This window comes from Cynocephalus volans, chromosome 4 (genome assembly GCF_027409185.1).
Source record: "Cynocephalus volans isolate mCynVol1 chromosome 4, mCynVol1.pri, whole genome shotgun sequence".
NCBI classification, from domain to species: domain Eukaryota; kingdom Metazoa; phylum Chordata; class Mammalia; order Dermoptera; family Cynocephalidae; genus Cynocephalus; species Cynocephalus volans.
The window spans coordinates 83,736,089-83,759,610 of NC_084463.1; the positions used below are offsets into that span (position 1 = coordinate 83,736,089).

General features: G+C 38.7%; 1 protein-coding gene across 1 annotated transcript in view; it reads right to left on the reverse strand.

The window, feature by feature from the left end:
* Positions 1–8,283: 8,283 nt before the first annotated feature.
* The window catches only part of LOC134376227 (tripartite motif-containing protein 77-like), a 38,936-nt gene continuing 23,697 nt past the window's right edge, over positions 8,284–23,522 (reverse strand). Inside the window, exons 2-7 of the mRNA XM_063094852.1 lie at positions 15,718–16,117; positions 15,103–15,198; positions 11,964–12,194; positions 11,217–11,239; positions 10,459–10,556; positions 8,284–8,777 (exon numbers count right to left, since the gene is read on the reverse strand). Of these exons, the coding sequence (XP_062950922.1) occupies positions 8,284–8,777; positions 10,459–10,556; positions 11,217–11,239; positions 11,964–12,194; positions 15,103–15,198; positions 15,718–16,117 (1,342 nt within the window). The remainder of the gene's footprint in view (positions 8,778–10,458; positions 10,557–11,216; positions 11,240–11,963; positions 12,195–15,102; positions 15,199–15,717; positions 16,118–23,522) is intronic.

The following is a 23,522-nucleotide window of genomic DNA, read 5'->3' on the forward strand; positions in this document are numbered from 1 at the left end:
ACTGGACACAGACTTCATGAATACGACCCCAAAAACACAGGCAACCAAAGGAAAAATAAACAAGTGGGATTATATCAAACTAAAAAGCTTCTGCACAGCAAAAGAAACAATTAACAGTGTCAAGAGACAACCAACAGAGTGGGAGAAAATATTTACAAAATATACATCTGACAAAGGATTAATATCCAGAATATACAAGGAACTCAAAGAACTTTACAACAAAAAAACAAGTAACCCAATTAAAAAATGGGCAAAGGAGCTAAATAGGCATTTCTCAAAGGAAGAGATACAAATGGCCAACAAACACATGAAAAAAATGCTCAATATCACTCAGCATTCAGGAAATGCAAATCAAAACTACACTGAGATACCATCTCACCCCAGTTAGGATGGCTAAAATCCAAAAGACCCTGAACGATAAATGCTGGCAAGGTTGCGGAGAAAAAGGAACTCTCATACACTGTTGGTGGGACTGCAAAATGGTGCAGCCTCTATGGAAAATAGTACAGAGGTTCCTCAAACAATTGCAGATAGATCGAACATATGACCCAGCTATCCCACGGCTGGAAATATACCCAGAGGAATGGAAATCATCAAGTTGAAGGGATACCTGTAGTCCAGTGTTTATTGCAGCTCTATATACAATAGCCAAGAGCTGGAACCAGCCCAAATGTCCATCATGGGATGAGTGGGTACAGAAAATGTGATTTATCTACACAATGGAATACTACTCTGCTATAAAAAAGAATGAAATACTGGCATTTGCAACGACATGGATGGACCTAGAGAGAATTATATTAAGTGAAACGAGTCAGGCACAGAAAGAGAAATATCACATGTTCTCACTTATTTGTGGGAACTAAAAATAAACAAATAAATACACAAAAAAACCGGGGTGGGGGGGGGAGACACAACACTTACAATTCCTTGAAGTTGATAGGACAAGCGAACAGAAAGGACATTGTTGGGAGGGAGGGGGGGAGAAAAAGGAGGGGGGGAGGTTTCGGTAATGGGCCACAATAATCAACCACATTGTATATGGACAAAATAAAATTAAATTAAAAAAAAAAAAGTATATGGTGTAGTAAAAACTAATAAATTACAGCCACATGCCACAAATTGGATAAATCTGAGAAAACAACGCTTGAGGTAAGGAAAGAAAATCACGGGAGAATATACAAAGTACAATATTTCTATAAATTTCAAAACATACAAAACTGAAAAACTGTACAATAAATTATTGGGGGTTAATCGATAAAGGTAAGAAAATGTGTGACACAAAGGAAACTGGCAGACCGTTGCTGCTCTGAGCAGGACAGTGGAAACAGGAAAGGACACACACTGGACCTGAGAGTTAAGGGCACAGCAGTCAAAACCACACAGTCTACACAATTACTGAAAATCAACGTTGTATCCCACATGTATATATAATAAAAAATTTAAAAATAAAGGGTAAAAATAAATAAATGAAATGAAATGAAGTGAAAAAAAAGAGGGGAGCGGTGAGAACAGGTGCTTCACAGCTCTATTCTTCCTCACCAAAAATTCAAGAAAATGCCATGAGGAGACTGGAAGAAGTGGCTTCCACCTCCCCATTTACAATTACCTATTTTTTAAAAATTTTCTCCTGGGCTGGCCCCATGGCTCACTTGGGAGAGTGCGGCGCTGGGAGCGCCGAGGCCGCGGGTTCGGATCCTATATGGGGATGGCCGGTGCGCTCACTGGCTGAGTATGGTGCGGACCACACTGTTCCAAGGGTTGCAATCCCCTTACTGGTCAGAAAAAAAAAAAAAAAATTTCTCCTGTACTGGCTTCAGCAGCTGTGACTACAGTATTTTCTCCAGGACACACACCTGACCATGGATCAGAACTTTCCTTAGCCCCAGCCACCCACTGTAGCCTAGCATTGTGTTGGGCTCTGGGACAAAGGTTTCTCTGCCCATCAAAAGGGTAAGGAATGCCTGGCAGTGACATCAGAGAGGTAAGTTGGCTGGCACCAGGACAGTTTGAAGGCTGTAGGTTTTATTTGCCTTCAAAGGGACAGTGTCTGGGGGTGTCAGGCTTCAAGCACTTTTGGTGCAGCAGGGAGAAAGCACAGTGATTGCAAGGTCCTTCTGGCATGTGCAGCACTCAGAAATCACCAGGGATGGGCATTGCTCAAAGGAATTGGGAAACCTTTTGTCCAATGCCACTGGACAGTACCTGGCAGTCTTGGTTGGAGGATCCTAAAGCACCTTCAGCAGGGAGAGAAACCCAGTGCCAGGGGTCATCAGCCCCTGATGGAAACAGTGTGATCCTGAGAGTTCCCAGGCATCATGATGGACCATAGCAATTGTAATCCTGGAACTCCCTCCTTTTCTGCCTTGGTTCTGCACTTACTGATGACCACAAGGGCTTCTCTCTCACCTGGTTTTTCCTGTCATGGGGGTGTGATGGAGTTAGGGGGCACTCATCTTACATCTACCCTTTAGTGGGGCCCACTCCTTACAGAACTACAAGGGCCTACAGCCTAGTTTCCAGAACTCTGATAGGAGCCCCAACCCTATCACCACCAAAGCCTGGTTTACATAATTTATTCAGCCAAAAAAGAAAAAATCTAGTAAAGTCCAATGTTGGTAAATTTAGCAGCTGAAATGAAATGGATCAATTCACTGAAAGATACACACTACCAAAGCTCACTGAAGATAAAAGTAGGTAAAATGAATAGGTGATCTATGTTAAGGAAATTGAGTCCACAGTTTAACAGACTCCCCAACGACATGTCTTGAACAAAGACTAACAGGGATAGGATTTGCTCTCTCATCTTGAACATGTAAAAACACTAGAAATATAAAACAGTAATGTTCAGACACTGGACAATAGGCGTCACAGGAGACTAAACACTGAGAGAGAAAAAACAAGTAATGGAAGCCCAGGGATAGCTTCAGTGTACTGCCTGGAGATTTACAGACTTTAGCAAAGAGAGGAGGAAATCAGGTAGGGCCCATAGGTCTTCCTGAGATGAGGAGACAGCATTGGAAGTTTGGGAAGGTCAAGGTGGCTGGAGATCTCAAGACTGAGTACTGGTTGCGGGTAGAGTTGCAGAGAGAGATTTCCACAGCTGGAGTCTGCAGATGAAGTGCAGATCAGTCAATGAATGTGAGAATACCCAAGATCAAGGAAAGAATCACCTCAGAGGAACAGAGAGAATGATACCTGCAGACCACACAGGGCTAGGAATAATTGATGTTCCCTTCATCCAGAGTGAAAAATCCTCATACTGCAGGAGACATCTGGTAGAGTACTATAAGGGTATTGCCTTAATGGTGGGGAAAATTCAACAAGATTGAAGTCTTCTTTGGTCCCTCTTTATGCAGCTTAAAAGCAAGCCTTGAAAGTCAGGGATTGCTCAGACTTAATCCCCACATCCCAAACTGAGGTGCAGTCAGTGGGACTGTGGCTGCTCTCAGATAAAAGAAACAAGAGAAAAAAAAAAATTCTCACTCATACACTTTGCAAAACAGGGGCATCATTCCTGGTACCTCTGGCCACAAAGGATGCTTCCTAGGGGCAAATTTGCCCAGGCCACTCCTGCCACTTCATTTGTGCCCAGGCCACTCCTGCCATTTTACTCTTGCCATACAGTGCAGCTTCTTGTCTGGGGTTGGTCTTGGGGAAGAGCTGGGGAGGGGAGTGGGAAAAGGGAGGGGTGAGAGGAAAAAAAGAAAAAAAAAAAAAAGGGATTTGCTACTACACTTTTCCATTTGCAGGGTCTTTTCCCGGTCTGTTGGCTAAAGAGTGGGAATTTCATTTGGAGATTTTGCTCTGCACTCCTGCTGTACAGTTCAGAAAACTGGGCCTTCATTCAATCTTGTCAATGCCGAGAGAGAAGAGAAAAAAATTGCACAAATCTAATTTCCATTATGGGTAGCTATTTGCCTTAACTTTCTTCTTCACTTCACCTTCTTTTGATAACTTTTCAGAGTACTCATATAGTTATTTTTGGTGGTCTATTCAGATTTTTAATAGTAATGAGTAGGATAGACTGGAGGACTTATTTCATTCTGGTCAATGCCAGAAGTCAGTACAAAAATTTTAAGTATGCAACAATCTTTGGAACACTCCATAAAATGAGGGGGAAATGCAGACTGCTTTAAATAATTCCTAAGCTGCTACAGGCATACCTTGTTTTATTGCACTTTGCTTTACTGTACTTCACAGAGTGATTTTTACAAGTTTAAGGTTTGTGGTGACCCTGCATCAAGCAAGTCTATTGGTGTCATTTTTCTAATAGCATGTGCTTACTTAGTGTCTCTGTGTCACATTTTGGTAATTCTTGCAATATTTCAAACTTTTTCATTATTACCTATTATGGTGATCTGTGATCTTTGATGTTACTATTTTAATTGTTCTGAGGTGTCACAAACCATGCCCAGATAAGACAGTGAACTTAAGTGATAAATACTGTGTGTGTTCTAACTGCTCCACTGATTGACCATTCCTCCATCTCTCTTCCTCTCTTTGGGCCTCCCCTAAACACAACAATATTGAAATTAGGCCAATTAGTAACCACAATGGCCTCTAAGTGTTCAAGTGAAAGGGAGAGTCTCACATTTATCACTTTAAATCAAAAGCTGGAAATAGTTAAGCTTAGTGAAGAAGACATGTCAAAAGCTGAGATAGGCCATGTGTTAGGCTCCTGCGCCAAATAGGGAGCCAACTTGTGAATGCAAAGGTTCTAGAAGAAAACTAAAAGTGATACTCCACTGAACACATGAATAAAAAAAAAAAAAAAGCTAATCAGCCTTACTGCTGATATACAGAAAGTCTTAGTAGTCTGTACAGATCAAATCAGCCACAACATTCCCTTGAGCCAAAGCTAGTCCAGAGCAAATGCCCTAAATTTTATGAAGGCTGCAGAAGAAAAGTTGGAAGCTAGCAGAGGTTAGTTTAAGGAAAAAAGCCATCTCTAGTAACATAAAACTACAAGGTGAAGCAGCACGTTGCTAATGTAAAAACTGCAGCAAGTTATCCAGAAGACCTAGCTAGGATCGTTGATGAAGGTGGCTAAACTGAACAACAGATTTTCAATGTAAATAAAACAGCATCGTCTTGGAAGATGTCATCAAGGACTTTAACAGCTAGAGAGGAGAAGTCAATGCCTGGCTTCAAAGGACAGGCTGACTCTCTTGCTAGGTGCAAATGCAACTAGTGACTAAGTTAAAACCAATGTTCATTTACTATTCCGAAAATCCTAGGATCCCTAAAAATTAAGCTAAATCTATTCTGCCTGTGCGTTATAAATGAAAGAACAAAGCCCGGATTACAGCACTTCTGTTTTCAGAATGGTTTACTGAATGTTTTAAGCCCACTGTTGTGACGTACTGCTCAGAAAAAAAAAGATTCCTTTCAAAATACTACTGCTCATTGGCAATGCACCTTGTCACACAAGAGCTCTGATGGAGATGCACAAGATTTTTTTCATGCTTGCTAACACAAGAAATATATTTTGTGAGGCTCTAACTGCCATAGATAGTCACCTGATGGATCTGGGCAAAGTAAATTGAAAACCTTTTGGAAAGGATTCAACATTGCAGTCGCTATTAAGAACATTCCTGATTGATGGGAGGATGTCAAAAGGTCAACATTAACAGGAATTTAGAAGAAGTTGATTTCAACTTTCATGGATAACTTCAAGGTTTTCAGACTTCAGTGGAGGGAAGTAACTACAAATGTGGTGGACATAGCAAGAGAGGTACAAGTGGAGCCTGAAGATGTGACTGAATTACTGCAATCTCATCATAAAACTAATAAATGAGGAGTTGCTTCTTATGGAAGTGCAAAGAAAGTTTCTTGAGATGGAATTTACTCTTAATGAAAATGATATAAATACTGTTAAAATAACACAGGATTTAGAATATTACAGAAACCGAGGTAACAAAACAGCTGCAGGATTTGAGAGAAATGACTTTAATTTTGAAAGAAGTTCTACTGTGGGTAAAATGCTATCAGACAGCATCACATGCCACAGAGAAATCTTTTGTAAAAGGAAAAGCCAATTGATGTGGCAAACATCACTGCTGTCTTATTTTAAGAAATTGCCACAGACACCCCAACCTTCAGTAACCACCACTGTCATCAGTCAGCAGCCATCAACATCAAGGCAAGACCCTCCACCAACAAGAAGAAGACTCTCTGAAGATTCAGATAGCGTTTTTTAGCAATAAAACATTTTTAATTAAGTTATGCACACTTTTGAAACATAATGGTATTACACACCTAATAGAGTACAGTATAGTGTAAACATTTACGTGCACTGGAAAATCAAAAAATTCATGCAACTTGCTTTATTGTGCTATTCACTTTATTGGATTCATTTGGAAACAAACCGATACATGTCTGAGGTGTGCCTGTATCTGAAAATCTAGATCTAGCTTCTTTTCTGTTAAACCTTCACAGAAGTGAATTTAATCACCAGACTATTCCCTACTTAATATTCAGTTTGAGGTAAAGCAAAAAGGAAGGCAGAAGTATGGAAGGAGAAAGAGAAGGTGAAGGAAGATGGAAGGGATGTCGGAGGAGAGAGAGAGACAGACGGAGACAGAAAGAGAAAGGTGGAAGTATTTTAATGTCTGATTACTTTGTAAACTTTTTATATCTGGGTCTAGAACATTTGCAGAAATGAAATTTGACTACTGGCTGTTGGATAATTTTCTGAGTTTAAGAAGTCATGTTTATTGCTCATTCTGGGAAGTGTATTTTCCAGATATCTTGACTACATGTATTTTTTCTTAAAAATAGTGAAGTACATAGTGCTCAGATCTTATCATTTGAACCATTATAACTGATAAAATTTGAATATATCCCTGTAATACTTTGCTCATCACTGAGAAATCCATATAGCAACACTGAGGAACCAAATTGTATACATTCTTTTGTAAGTTATAAAGCATTTCTGAATCCATAAATCTGACAAACATAATTCACTTTTTCTTAAATATTTCTCAGCACTTTCTGTCCCACTCATTGTAGCTACAATCTTGGATCTTTGTGTTGAATTTATAGCTTTTGGTTTTAATAATTTTCTTACACATTTATTTATTTATTTATTCAAATATTTCTTGAATGTCTCTCATATCCTTAGCCTGGCATTTCATTCCTGGAATATGGCTGTGAGCATAACTGACATGGGCCTTCCCTTCTTGTATTTTGCAAAGCAGAAAAGAAAACCCAAATTCTGCTAAGAGTTTTACAAGGAAAGATATAAGCTGTTCTTGAGGTCATCTTACAGTGAGACCTTGTCAGGTTCAGAAAGCTAAGAACTGATGGAGGAATAGGATTTAGCCAGGTAAATAGAGGGAGAAGAGAATTCTAGGCTGACACTGGGTTTTCATGAAGGCTGTCTGGAAGGCAAATCATCTACCCTTTGCATTGACCTATTTAGCTGGGTTTTCACACACATGTACTCTTTTACCTCTAGCTTGTGGAATATACTAAAAAGCATATGTACTTCACAGGGCCTGGTTTTCCAAAGTCTTGCAGTTTCAAATATTGACCTTGCAAGGACAGGAAATTTTCCTCAGGCTATAAGTCTCCAGTGTAAGATAAAGAATTGTGGCACAGCAAGTTGCTGGCTCAAAGACAGACTAGTTACTGATTTTTATGTAAAGATACTGAGAAACTGCTAGAGGGAGAAGGAATGTTTGTTAAGATCAAAGCTTTTGTTGATAGCCTTACTGGAATGTCATCTGGCTTGTTTCACTGAAAGTTACCAGCCTATATTTTTAAACTATAACCCCACCTTTGTTCTCTTCCTGCAACTTCCTGGACTGGAAAATAAATGCAAGAAGAGAACCCCAATTTGGCATTAATTTCCCAAGGAAGGGATGGCTCTCACTTGAGGGATCTGTTGGGAGATTAACCACTTCGGGGCCTCTCACTGCTCAGAAGAGATAGGCTTTGAGTAATCTTTTGCATCTCCATTACCCAGGGGAAGTGGGGCGACAAACCATGGGGGGTGAAGCAACACAAAGCAACACTAGCTAACTCAGATAGTTAAAAGAGCACACATCCTTCACAATGTAATAAAAGATATTGCTTTTATTTAAATAAAATAGAAAAGACGAATGCACATACTTAACATGATCAACACTTTAAAAAATGGTAAAATTATTATATCTCCTGAAGGTAAAATGAAGTTAATGAAGTATAACTGATTTCCCCATTAAAGAAGTCACCAGGATAGGAAAATCCTTCACTATTAGAATTCCCATCACCTTGGTCAGGTGTGTGACCTGACCCTGATCATTTGGGTCCATAACAAATGAAAGGTCTGAGAGGGAAACAGAAGAAACATGAGAGAAAACTACAAATGAGGGAACTTTTGGCAACATTAATAAAGCTTACTGTACCACATTCATAATCCAGAAACACCCCTAAGAAGCCCTGAGGCCTTTGAATATAGTGAGGTAATAATGGGGAAGTAGAGAAGAGATTGAAATGGTCATCCACCTTGACACAAAGAAGTAGAAAGATGCCCTCAGAGTCTAGTCGCATGTCATTCCTCCTTGTCCAGGATTCTCTGCAAAGTCCTACAACCCAATTACAAGAGTTTCCCACATCTACCTCCCAGTAATGTTTGCCAGAGGTGAAGGTCTGAGCTCCCCATGAAGGAGCATACTCTGAACTTGCCGGGTTATGAGGCATGTTTGGATAGTCAGGGCTGCCTTGCAAACGTCTCAGGTCTTCAAAGAGAGGCACGTGATAACTGCCTATCTTGTGATCCAAGGTAATATATACTGCAGTAAAAACAAAACAATGAATTCAGAAAAACAGAATTTAAAAGTTCAGAGGGTGGTCTGGCAAATGTTTGACAAGCAAATCCCTGAAAGCAAACATACAAACAAACAAGCACAACTAGTTTGTTTGTTTGCAGGAAATGTTCCTATCTCACTATGGTGAACTTCAAGCTATCAACCATTTAATAATCATTCACAAAACTCCAAAACATTTAACAATTAGATTTCATGAGTCAGTATTATCTGGCTCCAGCATAGCACTTTATCACAAGTGGGATACAGAGTGTGTCACGGGTAATACTGAGACACTTTAGCAAGGGCTTCTTGTTCACTTGCAGAGTAAACAAATCTCTAATCATACAACCAGATAAAACAAACCTTGAAGAATACATAAAGCAGTAGAAGGTCAAGGTATGACTTTATTTTTACTAGCCCATTGATAATTTGGGAACTTGCTCATAAGATGCCAAGTAAATAGCAAAATGACTTTAATTTACTTAAGCCTTCCCATTAATGAACTGTCACAAAGTAAAATAAATGTGACAAAAATAAACATATTATTTGATTAGTCCTAGGTAGTGACCATTTTTGCCTAAGGTGTGAGAACTTCACAAACTTAAGCAAGCAAAGGTGAAATGAACTGAAAATCTGTATGTGCCATTTTTAGAAGTGGTTTCCCTCTCATCATTTCTGACTTTGGCACCATTAAATCAGAGTTCTCCTGATCCCTTCCCATGGCTGCTTCTCTTCTGTCGAATAGACACACCATTCATTTTCATCTGTCTTATGGAGCCCTAATCTGCTTTGTGGTTGTACCTTTTGTTTACGAACATATTTTAATGCTTTTGTCAATCTTGTTTTTCAAATACATTCTTTGAAAATTCAATCTTAGGTAAACATTTAAATAACATTAAGATGTTTCTAAGAAAAGAAACATCTCAATATAACCTTAGTTGAAATGATCTGAATAAATATGCAGTTTACATGCTACATTGAAAAATTAATATGTATCATAACATCCTTCCATGTCTTTTCCTAAGTGAGGTATATATATATAATTACTCACGGTAAGTAATCACATAACAAACAACCTGCCACATTTTTTTGTTTGTTTATTTTTACCAGGCTTCAGTTAGCTTTCTCTGACAGTAAAGTGGCAGTTGTACAGTTAGTTATAAAGGTTTGCATATTCACCTGCTTCCCTGTTCTCTTAAAAGACTAATAGAGGAAATTGACCCTAACATGAAATTTCAGCAAGACTTTGTGTATATATAAAAAAATTCAATGTCATTTTTAATGTACTTTGCCTTTTTCTAATTCTCACTGTAGGTTAAAAAAGAAATACAATAAAATCAAAAAAAGGAAAGAAAAATAAAAATTACATAATCTTTCATATCAAAATAATAATTAGTCAAATAGAATGCACAATTTCAATTTGTTGAACTGGCTTGTAAATTTAATGGTTTTTTTTGAAAACCATTTCAAGCCATGAATACATAAAAATGTATATGATATCTTTTCTACTCTTGTGTTCCATAATGATTGTGCAATTTAGGATTAATTAAATTGAACCACTCAAAAAATAAAAAATAAAAAAATAGAGAAATGATGAGAGGCCACTCTAGTGCATCTACTCATGTAATATATACTACAACTGCCACACCAGAACACTGCCTCTTACCTCTGAAGAAGTTAAGCCTTTCTGACATCCCTGTGATGGACCATGCACTGAACTGTGGGTTCACAGGCTGAGGCATGTACAGCTGCACTAACTCACTCCTGCAAAGAAGAAGACCCACTTACCACCAGGCCCACAGGTATCATTAGCAACCCGTCGACATGCTCCATCAGAATCCTCACAACTAGGTTTAAAGGATGTGAACTAACTCAATTTGAGAAATACTGCAATTATCACCGTATTTTACAAGCTGCTTCTCTGCTCTTAACACTCAATCTGAGTAGAATGTCATCTTAGTCATAATCGTATCAGTTTCCACTCTTCCAGTTTCCCTAGTGAGCCATGCAGCAATTTTCACTAAATCCCAAAAATTCAATAGATGCCAGATTTTTAGAACATGTCACCTACTGCATTTGAAGCCTCAGCTCTATTGCATGTTCCTTCATGGTGATTCTCCCGTTCTTCTAATCTCACCATTCTTCTACGTGCTGCCTCTGTGAGATTTTTGCCTTTTCCAATTAGGATTTGGAAGGAAAAAGTTGTCTTACTGCTACTTTTATATTAAGCCTTGCAAATGAAACTGCTCCCCATCCTTCACTTTTATCTGAGGTGAGTCAGTATAAAGCCTAGATGACTTTTAGAGAAGGAAGGAATAAATAAGACAGAAATAAGTTTCTCACTAAAATGTGTGGGTCTGTCTCAGCAGGAACAGCCTGATCACTGTTGTAATTACCATGATTTGGATAGAGGGGCAAACTTACCTTTTTATTATGTCTCCCAAATCCTATAGAGAGAGAGAGAGAGGGGAAGGCTTAGTTTAAAGCAGAAGATGGCTCTCCTGTCCACAGTAGTCTGAGGATATCACTCTGGACTGAAAAACTCAATATTTCTGCTTTCCTTCTTTAGGTAAAGTCATTTGTCATTTTCTTAATCCTTATAACAATGAAACTCAGTCTCACATCTGTATAGAGTTGATAAAATGTAAAGTCCGAAGTTGTTCTTAGGTTAAAAAAATGGAAGGGTAAAGAAGATGCTCTACTATGTGGTAGTCTCCAGCAAGATTGACAGAAGTCTCTCCAAAGTCCTTGTAAAGGTATGTGGGCCCCAAAACTAGAACTTGAAAACTGAAAGAGTACATAAATTATATAAATCCCACATTTTCACATATTGACAAGTCCAGGTCCAAAATTATGTATTCACAATCTGCTGCATTGCAGTTGATAAGAAACTGTAAATATAGCAGGAAAAGTTTAGAAAGGATTTTCTGGGATCTGCTACTGGAATCTTTCCACATATTTTTCCTTCTACAGTATAAGGCAAGAGTGAGACTGGGTCTACAGGTTACACTGGAGGAGTAAAACCTGCTATTACAAAGTCAGGAGAGGCAGAATCTGGACTGTAGAACCAGAAAAATAACAGAGATCAAATAGGATGCAGACTCCAGCAGATATAAATGACTCTTATGCAGGCTGGTGTTCAGTACCCTGACTTCTTTCCTCAGTCCTTACCTGGAGCAGGGCCACATCAGCTTTATGGCACATTTTCTTCAGCTCCTCATACATTTCTTTCAGGAGTATCCCCCTCTCAGCCATTCTTGCTTCACTTCTCTTGAGGTGCTGAAAAATTATCTTGCCTTCCTTTGCCAGGGTCTCTAAATGTTTTTGCTTTTCTTCATGGAGGTATTGATACACCTTAGGATATTCAGCCCTGATCATGACCATCCGCAGATTTACAAAACCCTGCAGTGACATTGGGTTAATTAGATCATGTGTCCAGATGGTTTCATTCTTTCCTTATCACCTGTTCTTTGTCTCCTGTTTTGTACTGTTTTATCAAATGTAGTGTTTTGTTTTTGTTTTTTCTTTTAAACATAACTGATTGTACATATCTATAGGGTACAGAGTTGAATATCCATACTGGTGTGCAATATGTGAGGCTCAAATCAGGATAATTAGTATATTTAACATTATACAATGTAATCATTTTTCATAGACCTTTGCAATAAACTAGCAGGAAAAGAAATCAAGAAAGCAAGCCTATTTACAAAAGCCATCATACCTAGGAATCAATTTAACCAAGGAGGTGAAAGATCTCCAAAAAGAACAACTACAAATTGTTGCTGAAAGAAATTAAAGAGGACACAAAAAGATGGAAAGACATTCCATGTCTTGGATTGGAAGAACTAACATTGTGAAAATGTCCATACTACCCAAATCAACCTACAGATTCAATGCAATCCCCATCAAAATACAGTGACATTCTGCACAGAAATAGAAAAAATAATTCTAACATTCATATGGAACAACAAAAGACCCTGAATAGCCAAAGCAATCCTGAGAAAAATAATAAAACCGGAGGCATAATGCTACCTGACTTCAAATTATATTACAAAGCTATAGTAACCAAAGAAACATGGTACTGGTGTAAAAGTAGACAACGGAACAAAACAGAGAACCCAGAAATCAACCCACATACTTACAGCCAACTGATCTTTGACAAAGGCATCCAGAACATATATTGGGGAAAAGACTGCCTCTTCAATAAACGGCGCTGGGAAAACTGGACATCCATATGTAGAAGAATGAAACCAGAACTGTACCTCTTGCCATATACCAAAATCAACTTGAAATGCATTAAAGATTTAAATATGAGACCTGAAACTATAAAAGTCCTAAATATAGTTTTATGCCTTTGCACTTCTGAAAAATCACAAATTTAGTTTCTTCCCTTCTTTTTCTCCCTCCTCTCCTTCCTTCCTCCATTTATTTCCCTGCATTGTTGTTTTCACCTACTTTCCCTCAAACCTCCACATTTTATATATATAGAAAGGAATTTATGATCAGCCTTTATGTTGTGTTATATATTATAATATCTTCATTACTAAATCTAAATAATAATTCTCATCAACAATCCTACTCAAATTAAATGTACACTTTCAGGAGAAAGCAACAATTTACTTCCTCAGGAAAACAGAAGACACCATACATGATCTTTCTAAGTCACCTCCATTTCCAAACCATTGTTTTTGCCAGTGCTTGACTCAGCCTGCTTCTTACTCAAGACTCCTCATACCTCCCTTTCTCTAGATTGCCGTCCCACAATATCTATTCTCTCCTGCTGCCTCTGTGTCCCACTGTCTCTGTCTCTCTTGCTTGTTTTGTCTTTCTGTTTCCCTCTTTCTGTGGTGTCTCTCTCTCCTCCTTCCTCTCCCTCTCCTTCTTACTTAATTACTTTTTCACACTATCTTTTCCCTTTTCACACAGCCGTTAAACATGCTAAAACTTTTATCGCAAGCAAAGCCAGGCTTAGTGATCAAATGTAATCAAACTTGCTATGCTCGTGTGTGCAATGACCCCTCCCCTACAACTCACCGAGAACTTCCTCTTTCTAAACTCAGATAATAAGCTTTATTGCTAAGGAAAACTCCTACTTCACTTTCCTTCCCGATTCAACACTATTTTCTACTCTTTTATTTTACTTATTATACCTTGTGTTTCCTGCCCCAGAAAGATATGGTCCCAGAAAGCCACTAGTTCATTCCCTTAGCCCCTTCTTATCTCTGCCCAGAAGTAACCTCACAATGGATCCTCCCTGACCAGTGCACGTTCCCCAAACCTGTATTCTTTATACCAATTTTCTGCTTTATTCTTATCCCAAGCACTTCACACACATGACATATTATAAAGTTAACATTTTTATTTGTGGATTGAATACCCTCAGTAGATTATATGCTCTGGGGTCAGTGATTTGTTTCTACTTTTGTCCACTTCTGTGTCTCTTTGTTGGGCTAGAACACTGAGCAACACATGACAGACTCTCATAAGAATGCAAGATTCATTAGCAAATCCATCCTAAATGATGAACATAATTTTATTGATCCCCTTTGGAATTCTTGCAGCACCGTATACAGATTCCTGCTTACTAAGCTATTATTCTCTATTAGTGCCTGTTAATATGTCTCTTTCAGGAGTGCTTGAGTTTTTTGAAAATAAAAAATGTAGTTTAGTTTACTTCTTCAGTTTCAATTGTACTTTCAGGTGCTCAATTGTAAATTAATGAAGATACAATCCAAAATCCGTAGCTAGGCATCCACATTCTAGACCTGGCTATCATTGCATTTCTAGCCATACCTCTCATCACTGCCTAATTTCTTACTTCACATACTAATCAATAGGAGCTATGTACAGGTCCAAATAATTTTATGGCTTCTTTCATTTTTAGCTTTCTTGCTCTTCAAACCACTCTGTCACCAATGCCCATGAATTTTCAAATTCTACTAACACATTAGCATCAGATAGATTTTCAATTGTTTGAGAAGCTTTTGTAACATTCAATGTCAGTTAAGCTCCTGTAGAATCACATTTTTACTTTTACCTTAGCAATCTTACATTCCATTTTTAGCACATTTTCCTTTCTAATGTATTATTGGTAGATACTGCTTTATCCAGAAAATCAGGAAAAATCATTTAGTTACATATTGGATCCAACATGAAATCCCACATGGAAGTTTATGATAGCCTGTAGCAAAACATACACAGCTCATTTTTCTGGTCATCCCTCCCAGGGGACATTATGAGTTCCTTCCCTGTGTGTTATCACAGTGTCTGTCTCAAGCTGGTTCTGAGGAAAAAGGTTCCTACTGCTTACCTCCCATGCTCTGATTATGTTGGTCTCTCTGTTTAGATTTCTCTTATTTTTCTGTTTATTTTTCCAAATAGACTTCATTTGCATCAGGAGAAACTCCTGCAAAAGAACTATAAATTTGAGCACTCGAAAAGCAAATATAGTACATTTTAGATGCTTCAAAAAGAGAGGGGGACAGACATGAGACAAATAAAAAGTATAGAGAGCAGAGATGTCAGGGCTTGGAAACACTATGGTCAAATCTGAGAGGCCAATCAAACCAAAGGTAGAGTTTCTGAACTTCAAAAATGTGATCCATTTTTCTGAAGAATCTGCTTCATATTTAATCTGAAAACATCAGTCCTCAGTTTTTCTATGAAACTGTTAATACATATTGGCCAGTGTTTCTAATCTGCTATTATTAGAACAGGTTCATTGTAATTGCGGTTGTGTTAGTAAACTTCAAGTAAGCAGCAATGTTTGGTTTCTTCAGTGCTTTATTCCTAGTGTTTAGAGCAGTACCTACTACATGGTGTTTAGTAATTCTATTTGTTTGTTGCACAAAAGAATGTCTTCACTTATTACCTGTCAGATCACGGGTCCTTCACATTTCAAAGTGCATTCAGAGGCATTACTTACCCTGTAATACTCAGCAGCCTCCTTTACTGGACAGTGTCTGTGAGTGGCATGCCCTGGGGATTGAGAGCACAGCAAACACAGTAGGCTCTTGTCAGTTTCACAGATGAAATTCTTGAGTTGCTGGTGACTCCTACAGACCTGCATCGCAGAGGTTTGTAACTGGTAGACAACTGGTTTTGGTTTATTAGGAAAAATAGTGCTTTTGAAGTCCATTTTCTGTGATACTGTCCTACACGTAGGGCAGCAAGCAGATGGTTGGGCATCTTCCCATAAGAGGCAGAGACAGGGACTACAAAATCTGTGCCCACAGCTTATGGTGACAGGGTCTGTAAAACAGTCCGTGCAGATGAAACAGGTGGATTCACTGGGGGAACGCTGCATGATAGCACAATCTGTGTTTCTGAGAAAATAAAAGGAAAGGGACATTCTTTACCCCTGGGCATGTGAGGTGAACTTACGATTTCTCTCATCAATATATGTATGCACTGTGGCAGGACAGGCTATGTTCTGAATATGACTGAAATAGGAAGGCGAGGCACAGAGAGTGCCAAAGGTTGATAACATGCATTATTCCTTGCCAACCTTGGCCTGAAACACTACTTTTCAGCTTCCTATTAGAAATCCAGTATTTTCACATATGTTGTCTCTTCTACAAAGACACAGAAATCACAGGTCCTGGGCTGATCCCTAGCCACAGCAGGTAGGACATAATTTTTCCAAAGATATCAAGGTTTCTCTCTCTCTCTCTCTGATTGGTTAGTGTAAAGCATGTACTCGAATTCTGGCCAATGAAACAAGAAAGTAATGCTTAGAATTCTGTAAAAGGTGTTCTTGCTCCAGAAGAAATGCATGGAAGGAAAAACTGCTTTTTCTGCCTTTGGACATTATTTGGATGGAATACCCGTTTGTATAGCTATTTTGTAGTCTCAATGGAAACTAGCTTAAGTACAAAAGCCAATACTCTAAGGATATCAAAGGTGTGGAAAGAACCTGAGTCCTTAATAATGCATGAACACTGATTACCTAATTCTGCAGAGGCTAATTAATAAAGTAGAAGGAATGGTGGAAAATCACCATTTTACAGACATAATATCAATTATTAAATTAGTCAAGAATTATTAATGGGACTCCCTCCGCGGTTCTCTGGCGGGGCTGGTGGCGTGGGGAGTCCCCGGCCAGTCTCGGGAGGGCAAGGAAGTACGGGCGGGCCGACTGTCACTCCACCACACCCTGGACTCCGGCCCCAGGTAAACTCCCTGTTACTGGGAGGCAGATACCATCTCTGCGGCCACCAGTTTGGAAAAAAGCCTAACGAATTTCTGGTGGGGAATAGTGTGGTAGGAGAGTTCCCAGGTCCGCTTGAACCTGCCAGAGAGCTGGCTGCAGGTGGGCACTAGACTCGGTTTATACTGGGGGGATACAAAGGTGAACAAGACCCGAGAAAGATCTACATAGTGCTACAAAGGCACCCAGAGCGACCGGTCGTCTGTGCCTAGCAGAAACCTGGTAGACTTCCTGGGCGAGGCGGTGCCGAGTAGGGTCTTGAAGGCCCAGCTGATAGACGAGGGGCACAGAAGACACGCCCCAGCCCAGCACAGTGTGCACAGAGTGGGGAGACGTGCGGCCAGGGAGGTGGAGACTCGACAGAAACCACACACCTGGTGGGGTCGCCACTGCACGATCTAACAGCCTGGGCCAGAGCACACGGAACAGGGAGAAGTCCTGCACAGGAAGTGAAAGCTCAACAGAGATCACACACCCTGTGGTACGTGATCCACCAGCCCAGCAGAGTCCAAGCTGACCAGAAAGGTGGCTCCCCGGAGAAGCCCAAGACCCGAGGCAACCACACACACAAGGCACTAGAGGCCAACAGAGCAGTCACGGAGGGAGCCATACGAAATTGGCAACCACAGCAACATCCTAGTTAGTCATTAGTCTCAAACCGGTGGACTGTGAAACCCCCTGCAACAATGAATAAACACCAAAAAAAAGATACCAGAAATACAAAAAATCAAGAAAGTACACCACCAAAAGTTAATAAATCTCAAACTCTAGATCCTATAGAACAAGAAGCCCTTGAAATAACTGACAAGGAATTTCGAGTGATAATTCTAAGGAAACTGAATGAGATACAAGAAAACTCAGCTAGACATCATGATGAAATGAGGAAAAGTATACAGGATCTGAAAGACGAAATGTACAAGGAAATCAATGTCCTGAAAAAAAATGTAGCAGAACTTGCTGAACTGAAGAAGTTATTCAACGAAATAAAAAACACAATGGAGAGTTTAACCAGCAGGCTTGTCGAAGTTGAAGAGAGAACCTCTGAACTTGAAGATGGGCTGTTTGAAATAACACAAGCAGACAAAAAGAAAGAAAAAAGAATCAAGGACATTGAAGAAAATCTGAGAGAGATATCAGACAACCATAAGCAATCAAATATCTGAGTCATAGGTATTCCAGAAGGGGAGGAAAATGGAGATTCCATTGAAAACATAGTCAACAAAATAGAGGCAGAAAACTTCCCAGGTATAGGAAAAATCACAGATCTTCAGATCCAGGAAGCTCAACGATCTCCAAATGTATTCAACCCAAAAAGACCTTCTCCAAGACACGTCATAGTCAAATTGGCAAAACTCAGAGACAAAGAGAGAATCTTAAAAGCTGCAAGAGAGAAGCGTCAAATCACCTATAAGGGAGCCCCAATCAGGTTAACATCAGACTTTTCATCACAAACCCTAAAAGCTAGAAAGGAATGGGATGATATTTTCAAAATACTAAAAGACAAAGATTGCCAGCCAAGAATACTCTACCCTGCAAGGCTATCCTTCCGAAATGAGGGGCAAATAGTATATTTCTCAGACAAACATAAAACTGTGGGAGTTCACTACCACACGACCACCCTTACAAGAAATCCTCAAGGGAGTACTGGGTTTGGTTCCTGAAAAATAACTACCACTGCCATAAAAACCCAAGAAAAATCTAAACCCGCTAGTATAATTAAAATGGCATTCATGAAGCGAAAACAAGCTAACAAAAGCACTATCTACAACCTAAGGAACCAACAAACACAGAAAACAAACAGTAAATCAGAAAGCAAGGAACAAAAGACACCTAAGACAACCAAACAACCAATAAAATGCTAGGAATAAATCAACACCTTTCAATAACAACTCTTAATGTAAAAGGCTTAAATTCCCCAATCAAAAGACACAGACTGGCTGACTGGATCAAAAAACAGGACCCAACTATATGCTGCCTGCAAGAGAACCTCCTCACCCATAAAGATTCACACAGACTAAGAGTGAAAGGATGGAAAAAGATTTACCATGCAAACAGAAAAGAAAAATGAGCTGGAGTAGCTATTCTTATATCTGACAAAATAAACTTTAAACTAAAAACCATAAAAAGAGACAATGAGGGACACTACTTAATGATAAAAGGACTGATCCATCAAGAAGACATAACAATCATAAATATGTATGCACCCAATGTTGGAGCAGCCAGATTTATAAAACAAACTCTATTAGACCTAAAGAAGGAAATAGACACTAATACCATAATAGCAGGGGACCTGAACACCCCACTGTCAATATTAGACAGATCATCTAGGCAAAGAATCAGTAGAGAAACACAAGATCTAAACAAGACTCTAGACCAATTGGAATTGGCAGATATCTACAGAACATTCCACCCAACAACCTCATAATATTCATTCTTCTCATCAGGACATGGATCATTCTCCAGGAGAGATCACATGTTAGGTCACAAATCAAGTCTCGACAAATTCAAAAAAATTGGAATTATCCCATGTATCTTCTCAGACCACAATGGATTAAAACTAGAAATTAATAACAAATGAAACTCTGGAAACTATACAAACACATGGAAATTAAACAGCATTCTACTTAATGACATATGGGTCCAAGAAGTAATCAAGCAGGAAATCAAAAAATTTCTTGAAACTAATGAAAACAATGATACATCATACCAAAACCTGTGGGATACTGCAAAAGCAGTATTGAGGGGAAAATTTATTGCATTAAATGCTCACTTCAGAAGAATAGAAAGATGGCAAGTGAACAACCTAACACTTCACCTTAAAGAACTAGAAAAACAAGAACAATCCAAACCTAAAGTTAGCAGACGGAAAGAAATCATTAAGATCAGAGCAGAACTGAATGAAATTGAAAACCAAAAAACAATTCAAAAGATCAATGAATCAAAAAGTTGGTTTTTTGAAAAGATAAATAAAATTGACAAACCATTAGCATGGCTAACAAAAAAGAGAAGAGAGAAGACTCAAATAACAAAAATTAGAAATGAAAAAGGCGATATTACAACTGATTCATCTGAAATACAAGGAATCATTCGAGACTACTATAAACAACTATACGCCAACAAATTTGAAAATCTGGAGGAAATGGATAAATTTCTGGACACACACAAGCTCCCAAAACTGAACCGTGAAGACGTAGAAAATTTGAACAGACCAATAACAATAAAGGAGATTGAAGCTGTTATCAGAAGGCTCCCAACAAAGAAAAGCCCAGGACCAGATGGATTCACAGCAGAATTTTACCAAACATTCAAAGAGGAATTGGGCCGAGCCCGTGGCGCACTTGGTAGAGTGCTGCGCTGGGAGCGCGGCAACGCTCCCGCCGCAGGTTCGGATCCTATATAGGACTGACCGGTGCACTCACTGGCTGAGTGCCGGTCACGAAAAAACGACAAAAAAAAAAAAAAAAAAAAAAAAAACAAAGAGGAATTGACACCGATTCTTTACAAACTATTCCAAAAGATTGAAACGGACGCAAATCTCCCAAACTCATTCTATGAAGCAAACATCATCCTGATACCCAAACCAGGTAAAGATATAACCAAAAAAGAAAACTACAGGCCAATATCCTTGATGAATATAGATGCGAAAATCCTCACTAAAATACTAGCAAACAGAATACAGCAACACATACGTAAAATTATTCATCACGATCAAGTGGGATTCATCCCAGGGATGCAAGGTTGGTTCAACATACGCAAATCATTAAATGTGATACACCATATTAATAAACTCAACACAAGGACCATATGATCATATCTATAGATGCTGAAAAAGCATTTGATAAAGTTCAGCACTCATTCATGACAAAGACCCTCTATAAGTTAGGTATAGAGGGAAAGTATCTCAACATAATTAAAGCCATATATGCCAAACCCACTGCCAATATCATCCTGAATGGGGAAAAGCTGAAAGCTTTTCCTTTAAGAACAGGCACTAGACAAGGATGCCCACTCTCACCACTCCTATTCAACATAGTGTTGGAAGTACTAGCCAGAGCAATCAGAGAAGAGAAGGAAATAAAGGGCATCCAGATTGGAAAAGATGAAGTCAAACTGTCCCTGTTTGCAGATGACATGATCCTATATATCGAACAGCCTAAAACCTCTACAAAAAAACTGTTGGAATTGATAAATGATTTCAGCACAGTAGCAGGATACAAAATCAACACACAAAAATCAGTAGCATTTCTTTTCTCCAATAGTGAACATGCAGAAGGAGAAATCAAGAAAGCCTGCCCATTTACAATAGCCACCAAAAAAATAAAATACTTAGGAATTGAGTTAACCAAGGAGGTGAAAAATCTCTATAATGAGAACTACAAACCACTGCTGAGAGAAATTAGAGAGGATACAAGAAGATGGAAAGATATCCCATGCGCTTGGATTGGAAGAATCAACATAGTGAAAATGTCCATACTACCCAAAGTGATATACAAATTCAATGCAATCCCCATCAAAATTCCAAAGACATTTTTCTCAGAAATGGAAAAAACTATCCAGACATTTATATGGAACAATAAAAGACCACGCATAGCCAAAGCAATGCTGAGCAAAAAAAATAAAGCTGGAGGCATAACACTACCTGACTTTAAGCTATACTACAAAGCTATAATAACCAAAACAGTATGGTACTGGCATAAAAACAGACACACTGACCAATGGAATAGAATAGAGAATCCAGAAATCAACCCACACACTTACTGTCAGCTGATCTTTGACAAAGGCACCAAGCCTATTCACTGGGGAAGGGACTGCCTCTTCAGCAAATGGTGCTGGGATAACTGGATATCCATATGCAGGAGAATGAAACTAGATCCATACCTCTCGCCGTATACTAAAATCAACTCAAAATGGATTAAGGATTTAAATATACATCCTGAAACAATAAAACTTCTTAAAGAAAACATAGGAGAAACACTTCAGGAAATAGGACTGGGCACAGACTTCATGAATACGACGCCAAAAGCACGGGCAACCAAAGGAAAAATAAACAAATGGGATTATATCAAACTAAAAAGCTTCTGCACAGCAAAAGAAACAATTAACAGAGTTAAAAGACAACCAACAGAGTGGGAGAAAATATTTGCAAAATATACATCTGACAAAGGATTAATATCCAGAATATATAAGGAACTCAAACAACTGTACAAGAAGAAAACAAGCAACCCAATTAAAAAATGGGCAAAAGAGCTAAATAGGCATTTCTCTAAGGAAGATATACAAATGGCTAACAGACATATGAAAAAATGCTCAACATCACTCAGCATCCGGGAAATGCAAATCAAAACCACATTGAGATACCATCTAACTCCAGTTAGGATGGCTAAAATCCAAAAGACTGTGAACGATAAATGCTGGCGAGGCTGCAGAGAAAAAGGAACTCTCATACATTTTTGGTGGGACTGCAAAATGGTGCCGCCTCTATGGAAAATGGTATGGAGGTTCCTCAAACAATTGCAGATAGATCTACCAGACGACCCAGCTATCCCACTGTTGGGAATATACCCAGAGGAATGGAAATCATCAAGTCGAAGGTATACCTGTTCCCCAATGTTTATCGCAGCACTCTTTACAATAGCCAAGAGTTGGAACCAGCCCAAATGCCCATCATCAGATGAGTGGATACGGAAAATGTGGTACATCTACACAATGGAATACTACTCAGCTATAAAAACGAATGAAATACTGCCATTTGCAACAACATGGATGGACCTTGAGAGAATTGTATTAAGTGAAACATGTCAGGCACAGAAAGAGAAATACCACATGTTCTCACTTATTGGTGGGAGCTAAAAATTAATATATAAATTCACACACACACACACACACACACACAAACCGGGGGGGGGAAGAAGATATAACAACCACAATTATTTGAATTTGATACAACAAACAAACAGAAAGGACATTGTTGGGGGGGAGGGGGGAAGGGAGAAGGGAGGGAGGTTTTGGTGATGGGGAGCAATAATCAGCCACAATGTATATCAACAAAATAAAATTTAAAAAAAAAAAAAGAATTATTAATGGATGATAAAATAACTAAGTCAAAGATTTTGGGGAAGACACTATTCATGTATCATCAAAGTTCTACCCATGTATTAGGTTTTTTTTTTTATCTTCAGTGTTACTAAGGTATAATTGCCAAAATTGTATAATTTAGGGTGCACAGAGGTAGAACATTAAGGACAGCAGCACCATCTCTGTAGTATTATTGTCAAAAAAGTTTTACCTGAAACTAACCATGAGAGAAAATTAGACAAACACCTTTCAGAGACACTATGCAAAACCATAAGCCTGGCTTATTCAAATAATTTTAATTTCTAAGGGGAAAATGTTTAGAAATAGTTATATAGCAAATGTTACTAAAAGAAACATGAAAATTACATATGTGATATCATTAATTTGTTCCTGGGTTGAAAAAAATAATAGTCAATAAGGACGTTATTGCGTATTCATGAACATCA